The sequence below is a fragment of the Serinus canaria genome, chromosome 9, assembly GCF_022539315.1.
Source record: "Serinus canaria isolate serCan28SL12 chromosome 9, serCan2020, whole genome shotgun sequence".
NCBI classification, from domain to species: domain Eukaryota; kingdom Metazoa; phylum Chordata; class Aves; order Passeriformes; family Fringillidae; genus Serinus; species Serinus canaria.
In genome coordinates this window covers 8,793,577-8,814,846 of record NC_066323.1, presented here as the reverse complement: position 1 = coordinate 8,814,846, position 21,270 = coordinate 8,793,577, and the positions used below count along the sequence as shown (strand labels likewise).

At 61.1% G+C, this 21,270-nt stretch overlaps 3 protein-coding genes across 3 annotated transcripts; 2 read left to right on the top strand and 1 right to left on the bottom strand.

The window, feature by feature from the left end:
- Positions 1-4: 4 nt before the first annotated feature.
- Positions 5-3,445, top strand: LOC127059902 (intestinal-type alkaline phosphatase-like). The gene is made up of 11 exons (XM_050978054.1): positions 5-237; positions 767-883; positions 996-1,111; positions 1,304-1,478; positions 1,620-1,792; positions 1,881-2,015; positions 2,102-2,174; positions 2,258-2,392; positions 2,503-2,694; positions 2,818-2,928; positions 3,017-3,445. The coding sequence occupies exons 1-11, from the start codon at positions 174-176 to the stop codon at positions 3,277-3,279; spliced, it is 1,554 nt and encodes a 517-aa protein (XP_050834011.1). The 5' UTR covers positions 5-173; the 3' UTR covers positions 3,280-3,445.
- Positions 3,446-6,505: 3,060 nt separating this feature from the next.
- Positions 6,506-10,807, top strand: ALPI (alkaline phosphatase, intestinal). The gene is made up of 11 exons (XM_050978053.1): positions 6,506-7,553; positions 8,083-8,199; positions 8,312-8,427; positions 8,650-8,824; positions 8,966-9,138; positions 9,227-9,361; positions 9,448-9,520; positions 9,613-9,747; positions 9,858-10,049; positions 10,164-10,274; positions 10,363-10,807. The coding sequence occupies exons 1-11, from the start codon at positions 7,490-7,492 to the stop codon at positions 10,647-10,649; spliced, it is 1,578 nt and encodes a 525-aa protein (XP_050834010.1). The 5' UTR covers positions 6,506-7,489; the 3' UTR covers positions 10,650-10,807.
- A 171-nt stretch (positions 10,808-10,978) lies between these two features.
- Positions 10,979-21,020, bottom strand: ECEL1 (endothelin converting enzyme like 1). The gene is made up of 18 exons (XM_050978057.1): positions 20,886-21,020; positions 18,486-19,371; positions 16,590-16,658; positions 16,323-16,433; positions 15,843-15,935; positions 15,502-15,626; positions 14,888-15,110; positions 14,649-14,747; positions 14,477-14,551; positions 13,951-14,054; positions 13,689-13,747; positions 13,486-13,537; positions 13,309-13,376; positions 13,078-13,202; positions 12,767-12,832; positions 12,454-12,549; positions 11,848-11,924; positions 10,979-11,603 (listed from the first exon to the last, which is right to left on the bottom strand). The coding sequence occupies exons 2-18, from the start codon at positions 19,227-19,229 to the stop codon at positions 11,504-11,506; spliced, it is 2,286 nt and encodes a 761-aa protein (XP_050834014.1). The 5' UTR covers positions 19,230-19,371; positions 20,886-21,020; the 3' UTR covers positions 10,979-11,503.
- Between the last annotated feature and the right edge of the window lie 250 nt (positions 21,021-21,270).

The window sequence follows — 21,270 nt, the reverse complement described above, 5'->3', positions numbered from 1 at the left end:
GGACCTTGAGCCAAGGAGGTGACACGAGCCCAGGCCACGGCCTTTGCACTCAGCAGAGATGTGGTGACACACACCTCTACACACCCTGCTAGGGCTGATCCCTGTCCAAAGTCCCTCCCACATCTGCTGGATTTACAGACTCTGCCAGCAGCGCTGGCCTGTCAGATCTCACCATGCAGCTGCTGGCATCCCTCACCCTCTGCCTCTGCGCAGGGTTCAGCACCGCTGTCATCCCAGGTGGGGACAAGGACGGGGCTGGGTGCCCGGCTGGCTGGGGTGGGTGCCCAGGGAAGCGGGGTGTCAGCCTGGCTGGCCACTGAGGGCCTGGGGAGGGGAGCTGGGGCTGCCCAGCTGAACGGGGCTTAGTCACCTCTGCCCTTCTCAGGGTTTTGAGCCAGTATTCCCCCAGATTTTCGCTTGCTTCTGTGCTGGGGGCTGGTCTGGGGGAAGCGCCTGTATCCTCTATCACCACTCCCTACCATGGCTTTGGCTCTATCCCACTCACCAGACAACTCCCCATCATGTCTGGTTTTGCTGTCTCCCCTTGTTCCCTGCCCCAGGACCCTGGGGCCAGGCAGTCACTACAAGCCTGCACGGTGTCCCTCCACCCCAAAAAGCCCCTGAACCACTTGGTCCATGTGAGAGGAGGCCCCAGCATGGGAGTGCACAGGGAACAAGTACCCCTGGGGTCTGGGTACCCCTCAGGGGTGCCCCAGCGATGCAGGTGCTGTTGTGCTGGGACTGATGGGCGTTTGCACTGTCCCAGCGGAGGAGGAGAATCCATCCTTCTGGTACAAGCAGGCAGCTTCAGCCATCGATGCCTCCTTAAAACTCCAGCCCAGGATACACGAAGCCAAAAACCTCATCATTTTCCTTGGGGATGGTGAGTCCAGCTGGCACCCTGGGAAGCAGGCTGACATGGCCAGTACTCTGCTGAGTGGGATGTGTGCAGGGCACCTGGTCCAGAGGGTGACCAGGAGCCTCTTTCTGCCCAGGATTCGGGGTCCCCACCATCACAGCCACCCGCATCCTCAAGGCACAGCAGCAGGGGAAGCTCGGCCCTGAGACCCCTCTTGCCCTGGATGCTTTCCCATACATGGCTCTGTCTAAGGTAAATTCCAGCATGCTGGAAAGGGGCCATGGTAATCTTGGGCATGGGGCCATTGTTATCCCATATGTGTAGCCCTGGCAGTTGTGTATTTGTTTCCTCCCCATCCCACATGCGTTCATGGGTGAGTGAATGAGTGTGCCACAGGGAGACCCCACTGGAGACCCCTGCCCTGACTCCCTCTATCCTTGGCAGACATACAATGTGGACAGACATGTCCCTGACAGTGCGGGGACAGGCACAGCCTATCTCTGTGGGGTGAAGGGCAACTACAAGACCATAGGGGTGAGCGCAGCAGCCCGCCACGCAGAGTGCAGCACCACATTCGGCAACGAGGTGATCTCAGTGATGGAGCGAGCCCGCAAAGCTGGTAACGGGGGATGCAGGGCTGGGAGACCCTGGGAGGACCAGGGACACCACGCCAGGGTCTTCGCCCCAGCGGATATCCCATATATTGGTGGAGGGGGCCCTGTGTTGCCCTCGGTGGGGCCTGATGAGCGGGGTTTGGCAGGGAAGGCGGTGGGCATCGTGACCACGACGCGGGTGCAGCACGCATCGCCCTCGGGAACCTACGCTCACGTGGTAGACCGGAACTGGTACGCAGATGCCAGCATGCCCCAGGAGGCGCGGCAGCAGGGCTGCAAGGACATTGCCTGGCAGCTGGTCCACAACGTCGACATCAACGTGAGCACTGCATACAGGAAGAGGAGGGCAGGGACAGATGCCTCTCAGGGCACCCCTACTAACTCTTCGTACACCTTGTCCCCTCCAGGTGATCCTGGGTGGTGGTCGGATATACATGACCCCTGCAGGGACGCCGGACCCTGAGTACCCTGCCGACAGCAGCCAGAATGGGATACGCGAGGACGGCAACAACCTCATCGACATGTGGCTGGAGGCACGGCCGGTACGTGATGCATCAGGGACGCTCCTCTGCCCACTGCCCCGGCACAGGGCCAGGCACCCACTAACCCCCTGGGGATTTGCCCACAGGGTGCCCGCTATGCCTGGAACAGGACAGAGATGCTGGCAGCTGCTGCCGACCCCAACGTGAAGTATTTGATGGGTAACAAATGACCCCTGTGCCAGGACCCAACAGGCGCTGTGACACTCAGGCACTGATGCTGTCCCCAACACATTCCCTCACAGGTCTCTTTGAACCCGTGGACACGAAGTACAACATGGTGCGTAACACCACCCTGGACCCATCACTCACCGAGATGACAGAGGCAGCCATCACCATCCTGAGCAGGAACCCCAATGGCTTCTACCTCTTTGTGGAAGATAAGTTGGGGCTCGTGTTCCTGGGGCCAGTGAGAGAGGGCTGTAGGGTGTGGGTAGGAGGTGTGCGTGCTGCTGTCGGTTCCCAGCCCACCGTGGGTGCCCATCTGCAGGTGGCAGAATCGACCGTGGCCACCATGAAGGTTCACCCCATAAGGCACTGACGGAGGCGGTGGAGTTCGACTGTGCCATCGAGCGGGCAGGAACCATGACAGATGAGGCTGACACTCTCACCGTCGTCACCGCTGACCACTCACACGTCTTCACTTTTGGAGGCTACACTCTGCGTGGCTCTTCCATCTTCGGTGGGGCTCTGCCCTGTCCTGGGTACTGCCAGCGCTGTGGCAACCAGACTATGACCAGAGGGATGATCCAGGTGTTCCTTGGCTGATCTTCCTCATCTTCCTCCTCCACTACCCTTTCCCCAGGTCTGGCGCCTACGACAGCCAGTGATGGGAAGTACTACACATCACTCCTCTATGGGAATGGGCCGGGATACCCTGGCCCTGACCGGCCCAACGTGGACCCAGAAACAGCCAGTGAGGACACAGAGACCATGGCTTGGGTGGTGGGGTGAGTCTGGGGGCCATCGTTGCCCCCCCTCACCTCCTTCTCTCCCCTACCCAGTGCAGTTCGATTACCAGCCACAGGCGGCTGTGCCACTGAAGTCGGAGACCCATGGTGGTGAGGACGTGGCCATCCTGGCCAGGGGCCCCATGGCCCACCTCTTCCACGGTGTGCAGGAGCAGACCTATGTAGCCCATGCCATGGCCTACGCCGCCTGCATCGAGCCCTACACTGACTGCCGCCAGCGGAACTCCAGCCCCAGCACCCACGGCACCTTCCTGGCCCTGCTCCTGCCTGCTCTCCTTCTGCCCCTCTTCCACTGATCCCATGTTCCTAGGGCACCCCACGGGACAGACTCACCTTCCCCTCCCTCCCTCCCCATGGTTGGGCACCTGCAGGCTGCTTTCTGAAGCATCCCTGCTCTGGCTGCAGCAGCCATGGGGACACCAAATCCCGGGCAGTGGGGGCTTAAATAAACTCACAGTGTGACACTGGTGGGACAGGAATGTTTGTGAAGTGGGGGTGCCTGTGCCAGGTGGGCAGGGCTGGAGATGCTGCCCACTGCTCCCATCCCCTGGCCGTGGTACCTGGCAGCCACCCAGCATATCCAGTGCTTTATTGACAAGAAACAGCAGCAGAAAATACAGCAGTGTCCGTGTGCCTGCGCTCCCAGGCAGGCTGGCATCGCCCGGCCCGGCTGCGCTGCTGTGCCCACCTCGGCAGGGCTGGTGCGTGGACATGAGGGGCTGGCATGTGGAGGGCACCGTGCAGGGGAGGCTTTTGACATGGGGCAGCCCCTTGGAGACAGTGCAGTCCACCCCCTGCCTTGACTGTAAGCTGCCTGGCTGCAGGGTTTCCTAGAATTTTGGGATCCAATATATTTGTCACTTTGGATCCTCTGGAAATTATGGAGGACACATAAATTTGTTATTGTAGAGTCTACAGGAACAACAGGACAGTGTGGGGTGCTCCTTCAGGGCAGAGCTCTGTATCCTGAGCCCAGGACCTGATGATGCAGCCTAGCCCAGCTCCTGGGCTAGGAAATTGGCTCCTGGGACATTTGCCCCGGGTCCCACAGGGCTCTTTCCCCATCACTTTGGGCTGCTGGCCCCACACAAGGTGACCCTCCTGCCCCAGCAGCTGTTCCATGTGAGGAGGGAAGGGGCTCACCTGGGCAAAGGCGATGAAGAAGAGCTGGTCGTGTGTGTATTTCATGTGGTGCAGGGGGTGCTCGGGGCCATGCTCCCTCACTCATTTCTGGTAGGCCTGGAGAACAAGGGGTGCCCTCAGCATGGCCTGGGTACTCCCCTAAACCCACTCTGGACCCACTCCCAAGCCCCCAGTAACCAGCAATCACGATCCTGACCACCCATTGTTGCAGAGAGTAAGGAGGGTTTGGGACATCTCCCGTCAACTGGGCTTACATGAGCACTGCCCATGGCTGTGACAGCCAGGGTGGGGGGACACTTACGTAGGAGGCAAATTCGAGCCCCTCCATGTCAGCAAAGAGAGCTCCCAGGGCCATTCCAAAGTGCTTGTTGGCCTGGCTCAGGCAGATCTTACCCGGCTCCAGCTGCTTCTCATTGCCCTCCATCTCCTTGGAGAGCTCATGGATGGCATCACGGAAGGGCGTGGAGAGGTGCTCGCTCAGCACCACCACGATGCGCCACAGCATGTAGTTGTGAAGGATCCTGTGACAGGGATGGGAGTGGCCCTCAGCATGTCCCCAGGCACAGGGGAGGGTGGGAGCCTGCGCCACGATGGGGCCATCCCTGCTCGGGGACACAGAGGGCCATGGCTGGTGGGGGCACAGGGGCAGGCTGGCACCACGTCCCTGCCTGCTGTGCAGTGAGTCTGGTCACCTCTGGCGTGAGTGGCTCAGCAGGCGTCCAGGCACGACCGGGATGCTGCGGGGCTCACAATAGTACCTTTCCCATAAGCTTTCCCAGATTTCCTGTGCCCAGCCCGGCCTTCCAGCACCAGGAGGACAGTGATGGTGGTAGGTTCCAGGCACAGCTGTCCTGTGTCCCCTGCTAGGCTGGGAAAGGTGCCAGGGGCACAGGGGGTGCCAGCCCCCCTCACCTGCTGGGTGTCACACGGATGAGGTTGGACACCTTCTGCATGTAATCAGTGGCCAGCAGCACCACCTCCTCCTCCTCCGAGAAGTTGTCATGGAAGATGCGGTCCAGCAAGCGCTTCCACTTGAGCTGCCAGGGCGGGCAATGTTAGGGGGGCATGGCGACCCCCACTCCATGCCATGCTGGAGGGTACAGCCTCTAGGATTTCCAGCCTCCCAGCGGGCAACAGGGAAGGGATGCTCAGGGCCACCCCCCATCGTCCTGTGGCACGCCAGTCCCCAACACTGCTGGCAGTGGGGTGCCCTCTGTCTGCCAACCATGCTGGCTGCTGCTTCCTCTCCTGGTGTCCCCAAGGCATCGCCGTGCCCCCCTCACCTTCTCGCTCTCCTCATCCTGCCCCAGGTAGAGGGTCCGTTCGGGCAGGGTCAGCCCATCCTGGTCGATCTGGGGCAAGAGATGGGCAGTGGGTGAGCAGAAGGGGGACCCTGTGCTGGGCCAGGCACCCCTCGTTTTCCCCGTATCACAGAGTGGCCCTAGTGTCCCTGGAGCCCAAGGATGGCCATGTGCTGGAGCAGCCCCAGTAACGGGCACGTCGCTGCCTCAGTTTCCCTCCTGCTAGAGGCTGCTGCAGCTGCAGCAGGCAGCGTGCAACAGGCTGGGAGTGCTGGGCAGACTGGCACATAGGCTGCCTCACAGCCTGCCTTGTGCTGCCACCACTCTCTGCCCCATCCCAGCTCCCTGGTGTCCCCCACCTGCCCCAGACTGGCCCCACTGCTGTGCTGCAGCCTGCATCGTGAGCTGCATGGACGCCCTCACTCTTCACACACAGCTCTGCCGTGCTCTAAACACAGGCACAGCCTCCAAGCCAAACACACACCTGAGCACACTTGCACATACCTGCACACACACACACACACACACACACACACACACACACACACACACATAAGCACGCAGGTAACTCTTCCTTCTGCACACACACCTATGGATGCTCACATATCTACTCAGGCACCACTCATTTTATCCCTGCTCTATGTACACACACACAAACACACACACACACAAACACGCACCCTCTGCTTCTCTCTCTCTGGCTCAGCTCCCGCAACTCACTTCACCAGCACCCCTCCACTCACAGAGCCGCAGCACTGACGGACAGCCACGGGCACCTCCAGCCTTCCTCCCCCATCTCCCTCATCCCCCTGCCCCCTTTGCTTTCCCGGACAGCTGCTGAAACCTGCAGCCCTCACACACACGCCGGCCCCTCATACACCCTGTCCACTCAGAGTCATCGCACACCGATCCCCAACCACACCCCCCCAAACAACCCGCTGCACAAATCAGGCTGATTCAGTAGTGATGGGAGCTGTGCCTCCAGCTCTGTGACATGTCAGCGAGCCAGACCTCCAGCCTCATTTCTCCTCTTCCCCCTGCAGAGGACAAGGACTACAGACAGCAGGCAGCTGTGCACCTGGAGACAGAGACTCGCAGTGGGGAAGACGTGGTGGTGCTGGCCCAGGGCCCCATGGCCCACCTCTTCCACGGGGTGCAGGAGCAGCACTACATCGCCCATGCCATGGCCTACGCCGCCTGCCTCGAGCCCTATGCCACAGAGCCTGGGTGCAGGGCAGCCCGCAGGGCCTCCCATGGCACACGGTGCTCCCCACAGCCTCTGCTCGCCCTCCTGGCCCTCTGCATGGCTGCCCTCACAGTGAGGGGCTGAGAGGCTCTGGCTGAGTGCCACTGTGGGCAGGATCAAGGGGTGCAATAAACATAGGTTGTTTGTCTCCATCCGCCCTGCAAAGGCTCACAGTGGCCGTGACCTCCTGAGGTGCTGCCCTGTGCCTGCCTCCCCGGTTGGCTGTGCCTCCTGGCTCTCCCCTGGGACCAGCACTGGAGGCACTGGGCTGCAGGAGGTGATGAAATGTGGGTGAGGAGAGGCAATGTCCTCGGCAGCTTTGCCTGGTTGGAGCACTCTACACAAGGGTTGGTACATTCCTATCAACGGATGAGCAAGGAGCAGAGTTTTAGTCCACATCCATGGATTTATTGCTCACGAAAGCCTGGGAAGAGAGCAGGGCGCTCGGCACACAAGTGACCCCAGGTGCTCCCCATACCCACCGTTGTCCCAGGTCAGAGCTGCCCGTGGCAGCCTGGGACAGGGCATTGCCCTGCCTGGCACCACAGCACCGTGCCCAGGGCAGCATTTCCTGCCCGCACTGCATTTCCTCTTGTCCCTGCATCGGCCTGTGCCCCAAGCCCATCTGTGCCCAGCAGGCACAGGACCTTGAGCCAAGGAGGTGACACGAGCCCAGGCCACGGCCTTTGCACTCAGCAGAGATGTGGTGACACACACCTCTACACACCCTGCTAGGGCTGATCCCTGTCCAAAGTCCCTCCCACATCTGCTGGATTTACAGACTCTGCCAGCAGCGCTGGCCTGTCAGATCTCACCATGCAGCTGCTGGCATCCCTCACCCTCTGCCTCTGCGCAGGGTTCAGCACCGCTGTCATCCCAGGTGGGGACAAGGACGGGGCTGGGTGCCCGGCTGGCTGGGGTGGGTGCCCAGGGAAGCGGGGTGTCAGCCTGGCTGGCCACTGAGGGCCTGGGGAGGGGAGCTGGGACTGCCCAGCTGAACGGGGCTTAGTCACCTCTGCCCTTCTCAGGGTTTTGAGCCAGTATTCCCCCAGATTTTCGCTTGCTTCTGTGCTGGGGGCTGGTCTGGGGGAAGCGCCTGTATCCTCTATCACCACTCCCTACCATGGCTTTGGCTCTATCCCACTCACCAGACAACTCCCCATCATGTCTGGTTTTGCTGTCTCCCCTTGTTCCCTGCCCCAGGACCCTGGGGCCAGGCAGTCACTACAAGCCTGCACGGTGTCCCTCCACCCCAAAAAGCCCCTGAACCACTTGGTCCATGTGAGAGGAGGCCCCAGCATGGGAGTGCACAGGGAACAAGTACCCCTGGGGTCTGGGTACCCCTCAGGGGTGCCCCAGCGATGCAGGTGCTGTTGTGCTGGGACTGATGGGCGTTTGCACTGTCCCAGCGGAGGAGGAGAATCCATCCTTCTGGTACAAGCAGGCAGCTTCAGCCATCGATGCCTCCTTAAAACTCCAGCCCAGGATACACGAAGCCAAAAACCTCATCATTTTCCTTGGGGATGGTGAGTCCAGCTGGCACCCTGGGAAGCAGGCTGACATGGCCAGTACTCTGCTGAGTGGGATGTGTGCAGGGCACCTGGTCCAGAGGGTGACCAGGAGCCTCTTTCTGCCCAGGATTCGGGATCCCCACCATCACAGCCACCCGCATCCTCAAGGCACAGCAGCAGGGGAAGCTCGGCCCTGAGACCCCTCTTGCCCTGGATGCTTTCCCCTACGTGGCTCTGTCAAAGGTAAAATTCCCGCATGCTGGAAAGGGGCTGAGGTGATTCTGGGCATGGGGCCATGGTTTTCCCGGAAATGGGGTTGCTGGCAGCCCAGGGTTGCACATATGTTGGTGTATTTAGTCCTGACGCACCCACATGTGTTCATGGGTGAGTGCATGAGCATGGCACGGGATGCTGGGTAGACATGCCGCTGGAGACCCCTGCCCTGACTCCCTCTATCCTTGGCAGACCTACAATGTTGACAGGCAGGTCCCTGACAGTGCAGGAACAGCTACAGCCTATCTCTGTGGGGTGAAGGGCAACTACAAGACCATAGGGGTGAGCGCAGCAGCCCGCCAGGCAGAGTGCAGCACCACGTTCGGCAACGAGGTGATCTCAGTGATGGAGCGAGCCCGCAAAGCTGGTAACAGGGGATGCAGGGCTGGGAGACCCTGGGAGGACCAGGGACACCACGCCAGGGTCTTCGCCCCAGCGGGTATCCCATATATTGGTGGAGGGGGCCCTGTGTTGCCCTCGGTGGGACCTGATGAGCGGGGTTTGGCAGGGAAGGCGGTGGGCATCGTGACCACAACGCGGGTGCAGCACGCATCGCCCTCGGGAACCTACGCTCACGTGGTAGACCGGAACTGGTACGCAGATGCCAGCATGCCCCAGGAGGCGCGGCAGCAGGGCTGCAAGGACATTGCCTGGCAGCTGGTCCACAACGTCGACATCAACGTGAGCGCTGCACACAGGAAGAGGAGGGCAGGGACAGATGCCTCTCAGGGCACCCCTACTAACTCTTCGTACACCTTGTCCCCTCCAGGTGATCCTGGGTGGTGGTCGGATATACATGACCCCTGCAGGGACGCCGGACCCTGAGTACCCTGCCGACAGCAGCCAGAATGGGATACGCGAGGACGGCAACAACCTCATCGACATGTGGCTGGAGGCACGGCCGGTGCGTGATGCATCAGGGACGCTCCTCTGCCCACTGCCCCGGCACAGGGCCAGGCACCCACTAACCCCCTGGGGATTTGCCCACAGGGTGCCCGCTATGCCTGGAACAGGACAGAGATGCTGGCAGCTGCTGCCGACCCCAACGTGAAGTATTTGATGGGTAACAAATGACCCAAATGACCCCTGTGCCAGGACCCAACAGGCGCTGTGACACTCAGGCACTGATGCTGTCCCCAACACATTCCCTCACAGGTCTCTTTGAACCCGTGGACACGAAGTACAACATGGTGCGTAACACCACCCTGGACCCATCACTCACCGAGATGACAGAGGCAGCCATCACCATCCTGAGCAGGAACCCCAATGGCTTCTACCTCTTTGTGGAAGATAAGTTGGGGCTCGTGTTCCTGGGGCCAGTGAGAGAGGGCTGTAGGGTGTGGGTAGGAGGTGTGCGTGCTGCTGTCGGTTCCCAGCCCACCGTGGGTGCCCATCTGCAGGTGGCAGAATCGACCACGGGCACCATGAAGGTTCACCCCATAAGGCACTGACGGAGGCGGTGGAGTTCGACTGTGCCATCGAGCGGGCAGGAACCATGACAGACGAGGCTGACACTCTCACCGTCATCACCGCTGACCACTCGCATGTCTTTGCCTTCGGGGGCTACACTCTGCGTGGCACCTCCATCTTCGGTGGGGCTCTGCCCGGTCCTGGCTACTGCCAGCCCAGTGGCACCCTCACTGTGACCAGGGGAATGATCCAGGTGTTCCTTGGCTGATCTTCCTCCTCTACTGCCCTTTCCCCAGGTCTGGGCCAAAAGAAAACCACTGATGGGAAGAACTACACATCGATTCTCTATGGGAATGGGCCGGGATACCCAGGCGGTGTACGGCCCAACGTGGACCCAGAAACAGCCAGTGAGGACACAGAGACCATGGCTTGGGTGGTGGGGTGAGTCTGGGGGCCATCGTTGCCCCCCCTCACCTCCTTCTCTCCCCTACCCAGTGCAGTTCGATTACCAGCCACAGGCGGCTGTGCCACTGGAGTCGGAGACCCATGGTGGTGAGGACGTGGCCATCCTGGCCAGGGGCCCCATGGCCCACCTCTTCCACGGTGTGCAGGAGCAGACCTATGTAGCCCATGCCATGGCCTACGCCGCCTGCATCGAGCCCTACACTGACTGCCGCCAGCGGAACTCTGGCTCCAGCATCCCCAGGAACTCCAGCCCCAGCACCCACGGCACCTTCCTGGCCCTGCTCCTGCCTGCCCTCCTTCTGCCCCTCTTCCACTGATCCCATGTTCCTAGGGCACCCCACGGGACAGACTCACCTTCCCCTCCCTCCCTCCCCATGGTTGGGCACCTGCAGGCTGCTTTCTGAAGCATCCCTGCTCTGGCTGCAGCAGCCATGGGGACACCAAATCCCGGGCAGTGGGGGCTTAAATAAACTCACAGTGTGACACTGGTGGGACAGGAATGTTTGTGGAGTGGGGGTGCCTGTGCCAGGTGGGCAGGGCTGGAGATGCTGCCCACTGCTCCCATCCCCTGGCCATGGTACCTGGCAGCCACCCAGCATATCCAGTGCTTTATTGACAAGAAACAGCAGCAGAAAATACAGCAGTGTCCGTGTGCCTGCGCTCCCAGGCAGGCTGGCATCGCCCGGCCCGGCTGCGCTGCTGTGCCCACCTCGGCAGGGCTGGTGCGTGGACATGAGGGGCTGGCATGTGGAGGGCACCGAGCAGGGGAGGCTTTTGACATGGGGCAGCCCCTTGGAGACAGTGAAGCCCTCCCCCTGCCTTGGCTGATGCTGGGATGGATGTGGTAGGGCTGGGTGAAGGGTTTAGGTGGGGCAGACACAAAAGGGGGTACAGGTGTGCCTGGTCATGCCCTTGTTCTTCCATGGATAATGAGGATCCCTCACTGCCCAGGGCGGGGGATGGGCAGAAGGAAACTGCCCAACCCAAATGTCTCTCCTGCCTACATCGCTGTGGCAGCTGCCTGCCTTTGGGGTGACCCCCTATAACACCCGAGGGTACCCCCTTTACCTGGAGAATAGGAAGGGAGATGGGAAGTTCGGGAGTGCGCACAAGGTGTCACTTGGGCAGGGGAGGGGATGGAGAGTCCCAGCCTGCTAGAGGGGGATCAGCCTCACCACACCGAGCACTTGTGCACTGGGTTCATGGGCGAGTTCTTGGGGCAGTGGAAGACCCGTCCAAACTCCTCAAACTGTGAGACACTGCCCAGGACCCTGTCGGGAGAGGGGAGGACCTCAGAGCTGGGCACCCCCTGCCCCCTGCACTGCTGCCTCACACCCCACTCACAGCACATGCTCACCGCAGCAGAACCTCACCACTGCCCCAGGGATATCACCCTAAATCTGCTGGTGCCAGCACTCCAAAGGCTGCTCATCCCACTTTTCACAGCACTAATATCTGTTGGAAAGGCTGGCACCCACCATGCTCCCAGCCCCCCATTTTGGGAGCACCCAGTACCTGTAGTGCTCCGGGGCGTGCTTGTCTGTCAGCACCTGCAGGTAGATGGACTGGGATCTCCGCTTGATGCACCAGTTCTGCAGGGGACAAAGGTTCCATGGACAAACTACATGGGGCACCCTGGGTCCTGGCAACCACCAGGACACCATGGCCCTTCTGGCTGCTAGAGATTGAGGGCAGTGATGCCCTGATTGAATTTGTTATGGTAGGGTCTCCCAAAAGCCTGTGTACATGGTATAAGTCGGTTGGGAGAGTGTGGAGTCATGTCTGTTATTGTAGGGTCTCCTGGGTTGTAAGCTGGCTGCAGGATTTCCTAGAATTTTGAGATTGACTATATTTGTTACTCTGGAGCTTCTGAAGTCACGTGGGACACATTAATTTATTATTGTAGGGTCCACAGGAACAACAGGACAGTGTGGGGTGCTCTTTCAGGGCTGAGCTCTGTATCCTGAGCCCAGGACCTGATGATGCAGCCAAGTCCAGCTCCTGGACATTGGCCCTGGGTCCCACAGGGCTCTCTCTCCCCATCCCTTTGGGGTGCTGGCCCCACACAAGGTGACCCTCCTGCCCCAGCAGCTGTTCCATGTGAGGAAGAAAGGGGCTCACCTGGGCAAAGGCGATGAAGAAGAGCTGGTCGTGTGTGTATTTCATGTGGTGCAGGGGGTGCTCGGGGCCATGCTCCCTCACCCATTTCTGGTAGGCCTGGAGAACAAGAGGTTCTTGCTCTTGAACAGCATGGTCTGGGTACTCCACCAAACCCACCCTGGACCCACTCCCGAGCCCCCAGTAACCAGCAATCACGATCCTGACCACCCCTTGCTGCAGGGAGTAAGGAGGGGTTTGGGCATCTCCTCCCCCTCAGCTGGGCTGGCATAAGCACTGCCCATGGCTGTGACAGCCAGGGTGGGGGGACACTTACGTAGTAGGCAAGTTTGAGCCCCCCCATGTCGGCGATGTTCTCCCCCAGTGTGTGTTTGCCATTCACCTGCCAAGAGAGGAGGAGTGACAGCATGAACAGAGGTGTCCCCATCCCCATGCTGGCACCAAGGCTGCAGCCAATGCCCTGAGGAATTTCCAGGCAAGGTTGTGATGAATTGCTGGTCTCAGGGCTGGGCAGGGCAGAGTCAGTTCTCCTGTAGGCACCCAGCCCCAAGCGATGGGGCAGCAGGGACCCCACCGTGGGGCAGTTGTGCCCTGCTGGGCATTGCCCGGCAGGAGAGGGGGTCTCACCCTCTGATTGTAGACAGTGAAGTTGTCGTAGAGGTTGATGATGCACTGCGCCTTCTTCAGGAACTTGCTGTATGACCGCTCCGTCCACCAGTGCACCAGGTTCCCGTGCCGGTCGTACTGTCCCCCTGCCAAGGCAACCGCCACCTCCAGGAGTCCCAAGCGACCCAGGCACCCTGCCTGGATGCCCCAGCCCATCCTTACATCCAGGCAGGATACAGGAGGGACACTCACCCCAGTCATCATAGCCATGGGTCAGCTCGTGCCCAATGATGGTGCCAATCCCACCATAGTTCAGCGACCTGTTGGGTGGGGAACAGAGGTGAGAGGGTGGTGAGCACGGTGCTGGCAGGGATGGGGGTGACCCCATGACATGGCAACCCCTCAGCCTCCCCCCAGCCCTACACTCACTGCGGGAACTCGGGGTCGTAGAGTGTGGGCTGCAGGATGCCAGCAGGGAACACTGGGGACACAGGAGAACATTGCAGTTGGGTGTCACCCTGCCCTGTACCCACCCACAGCATCACCCAGCACCACGGGACCCTGGGCCTTGTCCCCATCCCAGATCCTCCCTGCTCCAGCCCAGGGGCAGATCAGGGACAAACAGTGCTTACCCATCTGGTTCTTGTTGGGCAGGTAGTAGGCATTCAGTGCCTGGGGAGGCAGCAGCCACCTGCAAGGAGAGACAGCAGTGCTGGCCTGCACACCACCGAGGGACGTGGAAGTGCCGTCCCTCTGCACAGCTGGGGAAGAGGGGGGCACTCCTGGCATCCCTGTGCCCTTCTGCCTATGGCCTGTGGGCTGCATGGGCACAGGGGACACTGGTGGCACCATGCTGGGCCCCTCTATGTCCCCCCAGGGCAAGGGGATACCCACGCAGACTTATCCACCTCCTGCCGGATCTTCTTCACCGAGAGCCTGATGCCAAAGGCGATGCTGTTGAGGATGTTCTTGAAGTAGGTCTTCTCATCCACCTCAAACTGGGGCAACACAGCCACATCAGGGGAGATGCCAGCCCCAAAAGTGTGGAGGGCAGGCCTGTGGTGTCCTCCCACCCCTGTGAGCCTTGGTGACTATGTGGATGTGTCACAAGTGTGTTCCCATGTCCCATGCTGGGTGCCCACAGGGGCAGCTGCTTCTTGTCAGCTCCGTGAAGTCCCTGGGCCACACCAGCATCCCCAAGGATGGGCCTGAACTCTGGGAGCTGAGATGTGGGGAAGGAAACACCATCCCAGACCCCAGGGACTGTATAGCACTGCCGATGTGGGGCACCCTGCCAGCAGTGACCACCAGGAGGGGGCTTGTCTTGAGGTGGCTTCTCCACAGAGCCTGATGCAGATGTGGGGACCGTCTTCCCCCACCATTTGCCCATGTCCTCACATGCTCCTGTGTTATCCCTTGCCTCATATTCCTTGTCGATGGCCTCTGGCTTCAGAAGGAAATCGGGGTACCCAATCATCACCATCATATACCGGAGCTGTGGGCAAAATCAGTGGTGGGTTCAGGTCCCTAACCCATGTGCTTCTGCGCTGGTGATGGGGCCAAAGACACGAGTGCATGCTAGGGGCCACTACCTTGGCCCTGGCTGCTCTCCGTGTCTCCTCATCCATCCAGTCCAGCTCATCCAGCCGCTGGTCAAGGATGTATTTGATGTCCTCCACCAGCTGCTGCACCTATAGTGGGTCACCATGGTGCTGGCACAGCATCCCCACCATCCACCACCAGCCTGACAGCCCTTGGTGAGGGCAGTAGGCACTTTGGCAAGGTGATGGGTGATCGGAGTGGCTTCCTGCCCATAGGCAGCATCACCTACCTTGGCTTTGCTGGCAGAGGAGAAGTGCTCCTCAACAAAGAGAGCTCCCAGGGCCATTCCAAAGTGCTTGTTGGCCTGGCTCAGGCAGATCTTACCCGGCTCCAGCTGCTTCTCATTGCCCTCCATCTCCTTGGAGAGCTCATGGATGGCATCACGGAAGGGCGTGGAGAGGTGCTCGCTCAGCACCACCACGATGCGCCACAGCATGTAGTTGTGAAGGATCCTGTGACAGGGATGGGAGTGGCCCTCAGCATGTCCCCAGGCACAGGGGAGGGTGGGAGCCTGCGCCACGATGGGGCCATCCCTGCTCGGGGACACAGAGGGCCATGGCTGGTGGGGGCACAGGAGCAGGCTGGCACCACGTCCCTCCCTGCTGTGCAGTGAGTCTGGTCACCTCTGGCGTGAGTGGCTCAGCAGGCGTCCAGGCACGACCGGGATGCTGCGGGGCTCACAACAGTGCCTTTCCCATAAGCTTTCCCAGATTTCCTGTGCCCAGCCCGGCCTTCCAGCACCAGGAGGACAGTGATGGTGGTAGGTTCCAGGCACAGCTGTCCTGTGTCCCCTGCTAGGCTGGGAAAGGTGCCAGGGGCACAGGGGGTGCCAGCCCCCCTCACCTGCTGGGTGTCACACGGATGAGGTTGGACACCTTCTGCATGTAGTCGGTGGCCAGCAGCACCACCTCCTCCTCCTCCGAGAAGTTGTCATGGAAGATGCGGTCCAGCAAGCGCTTCCACTTGAGCTGCCAGGGCAGGCACTGTCAGGGGGGCATGGCGACCCCCACTCCATGCCATGCTGGAGGGGAACCCCTCCAGGCTTTCCAGCCTCCCACCAGAGAAGTGCATTATCCTCAAGTGGATTTAACTGGGACAGGTGGCGGACATTGAGGGCATGGAGGAGGGGGACAGGCACAGCCAGGTGGGGGACAGGCTGAGAGGCTGGCACCTGGGGTACTCACCGTGGGAGTGATGCTCTGCAGCTCAGACAGGGTCACTTTGTGGTACATGCTGCCAACATCCCTGCGCACGTCGTCATACTCAGATACTGTGATCTGCACAGGGTGGGCATGGCTGTCACCATCCCACTGCCCACCTTGAGGGTGACACTGGGATGGGGCACATGACTGGGCAACAGGGCATCTCTAATGTGGGTAATGACCCACATCCTTCCCACTCCCTGCCCCAGGAACCCTCTGCTGCCTGTAGGACCCTGAGGGCTGGTCAGAAGGTCCCAAGGAACTGGGTTATCTGAGAAATGGGCACACATGTCCCTCCAAGGTCCAGACTAAGGTCCCCAAGGGCTGGGAGTGGAAGTCCCCATGGAGGGATCAGAATAAGATTGCTCAGAAGCAGATATGGATGTTCCCAAAAATCTGTGACTGGGATGTCCAAGGGCTGGACAAGGGCACCCCAAGGTTCATGGCATGTATCCTTCTCACATTGGCGAGGTGCTGCTCCAGCTGCAGGATCTCCTGGGCTTTCTGCTCCACATTCTCAGCCCCCAGGAGAGTGAGCAGTCGCTCCATGAACACTCGGTATGCGGCCAGGATCTGTTCAGAGGGAAGGGATGCTCAGGGCCACCCCCCATTGTCCTGTGGCACCTCAGTCCCCAGCACTGCTGGCAGTGGGGTGCCCTCTGTCTGCCAACCATGCTGGCTGCTGCTCCCTCTCCTGGTGTCCCCAAGGCATCGCCGTGCCCCCCTCACCTTCTCGCTCTCCTCATCCTGCCCCAGGTAGAGGGTCCGTTCGGGCAGGGTCAGCCCATCCTGGTCGATCTGGGGCAAGAGATGGGCAGTGGGTGAGCAGAAGGGGGACCCTGTGCTGGGCCAGGCACCCCTCGTTTTCCCCGTATCACAGAGTGGCCCTAGTGTCCCTGGAGCCCAAGGATGGCCGTGTGCTGGAGCAGCCCCAGTAACGGGCACGTCGCTGCCTCAGTTTCCCTCCTGCTAGAGGCTGCTGCAGCTGCAGCAGGCAGCGTGCAACAGGCTGGGAGTGCTGGGCAGACTGGCACATAGGCTGCCTCACAGCCTGCCTTGTGCTGCCACCACTCTCTGCCCCATCCCAGCTCCCTGGTGTCCCCCACCTGCCCCAGACTGGCCCCACTGCTGTGCTGCAGCCTGCATCGTGAGCTGCATGGACGCCCTCACTCTTCACACACAGCTCTGCCGTGCTCTAAACACAGGCACAGCCTCCAAGCCAAACACACACCTGAGCACACTTGCACATACCTGCACACACACACACACACACACACATAAGCACGCAGGTAACTCTTCCTTCTGCACACACACCTATGGATGCTCACATATCTACTCAGGCACCACTCATTTTATCCCTGCTCTATGTACACACACACAAACACACACACACACAAACACGCACCCTCTGCTTCTCTCTCTCTGGCTCAGCTCCCGCAACTCACTTCACCAGCACCCCTCCACTCACAGAGCCGCAGCACTGACGGACAGCCACGGGCACCTCCAGCCTTCCTCCCTCATCTCCCTCATCCCCCTGCCCCCTTTGCTTTCCCGGACAGCTGCTGAAACCTGCAGCCCTCACACACACGCGGGCCCCTCATACACCCTGTCCACTCAGACTCATCCCTCCCCCACCCCCAATCACACCCCCCCCGATACCCCAAGCCCTGACCCTTAGCCCTGACTGTCACACCCATCTCCCCCCGACGCCCACGGTGTCCCACTCCACGCACTCCCGGTCCCGCTCAGCCAGCCCATCCTTTCCCTGTGACCGACGCTCCCTCTAGTGTTACACACGCGTGGCCCGGAGCAGGCAGCGAACCGCCCGGCCCCGCACACTCATTCACACTCATATCCCACAGCCCCACCATCTCACAGGGAACGGGGCTGCTCGACTCCACCACTGTGTCCCCCCGCTGCCCTCGCCATCACCACCACCTCGTCCCCACCATGTGCACCCGTGCCCACCCTTTCCCTGCTATGCCCACCTCCGTGCCCATCACCGAGCCCACCACAGCATCCCTGCTGTGCCATTGCTGTGCTCCCTCCATGCCCACCACTGCACCCCCACACCCACCAAGAGACTCGGCCAGCCAGATAAAGGCCACCTGTACTCTGGTGGCCTCTCAGGGTGAGTGACATGGTTTGGCAGGGGTGGGAAAGACTGAGAAAGCCATGGGAAAATGCCCTGGCACAGTACTGAGGGCTTGGTGGGCATTTCCCTGCCTCTGCCTGGGGCTTGCCCCCTGTGTACAGGTGGCAGCCACAAAGACAAGGTGAGGGTCTTGGCTGCCAGCACTCTGGAGACCCTGGTGCCCTGCTGGCCTGTCCTCAGCACCCAGGCAGGTGGCCTCACTCAGTGCATCCCTCTGCCTGTGTCCCCAGCCCTGTCCTGGAGGTGCCACCCTCACCCAGGGTAGCCTGACATAGGGGTCCCATGCTGGAAAGACAGGCATGTCCCCAGGGACAAGAGGGGTCCCCACTCCAGCCATCTGCTACAGCCAAGCCCAGACACTGCACAGGCACTCGGTGCCTCTGCAGCAAGGACAGTGACATCAGGCAGGTGTCAGCGGCACTGCTGGGTGGCTGGGGCAGGGGGCAGCCGCAGGGGCACGGTGCCCTCACCCGGATGACGTAGCGGGAAGTGTTCCTCTCATCCAGGCTGACGGTGAGGGAGAAGAGCACAGCAGCACTGTAGACTCCCTGTGTCTTGTAGAGCAGCTCATTTATGTCCCTGCGTTCCGGAGGGGCATCCCAGCCACCGCACTCCCCAATGACCTCCAGCATGGGCCGGGGGCCGAGCCGATCGATTTCAGCCCGGTCCAGGCACGAGCGGAAAAATTCCTTGACCTTCCTCTCTGCCGAGGCGCGGGCTCGGCGCCGCACGGGGCGGCTCAGCAGCGCCCGCAGCTTGGCCTCGTTCTGCTCGGCGATGGCCCCGATGGTGCCATACACCAGCTTGTCCTCAGGGATGCCGTGCCGCCGGAGCCAGCCGCCACAGGCGAAGGAGTAGAAGTCCTGGCAAGGGTCGATGGTAGCATCCATGTTGGCACTTAAGAAGCGGGATGCCCGCAGGAAGGCCTTCTTCTCTTGGCACCCCTCCAGGCAGTAGCTGTCCCCTTCAGTTGCCAGGTACTTGAGGACCAACATGCACGTCAGGATGACGCAGAGCCCCGCAGCAAAGACCAGCCCTGAGAGCAGACAGACCTCCCGGCGGCTCCAGCGAGGCAGCCCCCCACGGCGCTTCTTGGCCCCTGCGCCCAGCTGGAGGGCGAAGCCGTTGGGCAGCGTCCCGCTCTGGTACTTGCTCACGTACTTCACCTCCTGAAACTCATCGTAGTGCGCTGTCAGCGAGTAGGTCTTCTCCATGGCCAGGGATGGGGCTCCCCGCCAGCAGCACTGGTGCAGGGGGCTCAGGGCAGGCGGAGGGCAGGCTCAGGCAGCCCGCAGTTCATGCCGAAGCCGTCCCTGCCACAGGGAAGTGGTGATGCCCGGGTGAGTAAGGAAGCTCCTGAAAAAGGCAGAGGAGATGGATAAGGGGGGAGGGTTGGGAGGAGCAAGGGCGGGGGGATTGCTTCTTGTTGTCATTGCTGCCTGTATATCCATCCCCATGCGTGCCCTATTGCTGGCGCTGAGATTGTCCATAGTGCCAGGAGCTTGGTGGCACATCTACCCCATGGCTGTTCCCTCTGCCAGTTCCTTTGGTGACAGGGCACATCACCTGCATGCAGGACACCTGCATGATGGCACATTTCAGTCTCTGACACAGCTAATCTCACACCCCCCAACACCCACACAGCACTCCAGCCAGAGCACCCATGCTGGGTGGATGTCCAAGGTGTTCCAGTGAACCCAAACCCAGCACCATGAGAACCCTTCCCACCAAGGGGGAGCAGAGGGCTGCCAGTCTCACTGAGTAGGGTATAGATGGGGTGAGCAGCTTGGGGAAGAGGGACTTTGGAGAAATTTGTGAGGGGAGCCATGGGCTGGGTCAGGTTGTGTGGCCCCAGGCTGGGTTGCATGGGTGGTGCTGCGCCATGGCGGGCGGTGTTGCATTGTGCTGTGTGGGGTGGTGCTACGCCGTGTTGCATTGCATTGTGTCAAATTGTGGCATGGTGCGTGATGTGTGAACAAAGTTAATTCCAGTCTGGGGGGAACCCTGCACCCCGTGGACACATCACAGCATTCTCCCACAATCACCACCACCATCCACCCAACCCCTCTCCACTGGCTGGTGCACGACAGGCAGGGTGTTTGTCAGGGTGACACGCTGGGGAGGAGGGGGTCTGCCCAAGGGGAAAGGAGGGTGGGGACATAGATTGGGGGGGGGGTCTTCAAATGGACACCCTGCTTCTTGCTTGTTGAAGAATGGTATCCGGATTTGCAGGTGGGGGAGGACAGGTTCAGGTTGGGGACAAAAAAGCTGCTCGGGAGGTGGCCAGCATCCCCACAAAGAGGCTCCCCCGTGCCCCGTTCCTTCCGCAACTCGGGCAAAGTTGTGCCCCGGCGCAGCAGCCCGGCAGTGCCCGTGCCAGGGAGCTGCTGCCGTCGGAAAGTTAGCGGGGATGGCAGGCAGCACGGCAAAGCGTGGGGGAGGCAGGGGGCTGCCCAGGAAGCTCGAGGGATGCTGCTCAGTACGCTGCCGGGGATGCTCGGGTGTTCCCGGGGGATGCTGCCCGCGATGTTCAGAGGATGCCGCCTGCCCAGTATGTTCGGGAAGGTGCTTGCCGGGATGGTAGGGAAATGTTCGGAAGGTGCTAGGGAGATGCCGAACTGGGATGATGCCTTTGGTGCTCAGGGCCATGCTCGAGGGTTGCTCGAGGGATGCTCGGGAAGTGCTCCGCGGGATGATGCCCGGGATAATCGGGGGATTCTCGGGGAGGGCTCGCCGGCAGGCACGGGGACCGTTCCCCGGGCTGCTCACGGGATGCTCACCGAGGTACTTGCGGGATGCTGGGGGGATGATCTTCGTTCTGCTGCCGGGGAAGTAAGCGGGTGCTCGGGGGTCGTTCGTGGTTTACTTACCGAGATACTTGGAGGATGCTCCCGGGATGCTGTGGGGACGCTGCCGGGTTGCTCGGGGGGCCCTGGGGGTGCTCACCGAATCTCTCAGGGGGTGTCAGGAGGCTGGCAGACCCCACGCCACCCGTCCGGCTGCGCGCCCCGCTCTCCGCTCCGCGCCCCGTGCCGCGGCTGGCGGAGCGGCGGGGCCGGAGGGAGGCGGCGGGGCGGGGAGGGGGTGGTGTCTCCAGCCCGGCTCTCCCGCAGGCCAGGCTCCATTAACGAGATTATTATGCAAAAGAAGCAGCCCTGTGCCACCCGCCAGCCTTACCTCATCCTCGCCGGCGGGGAGGTAGGGCAGGGTTGTCCCTGGGCCCCTTTACCCCTCCTGGCACAGGGCTGGCAGTGC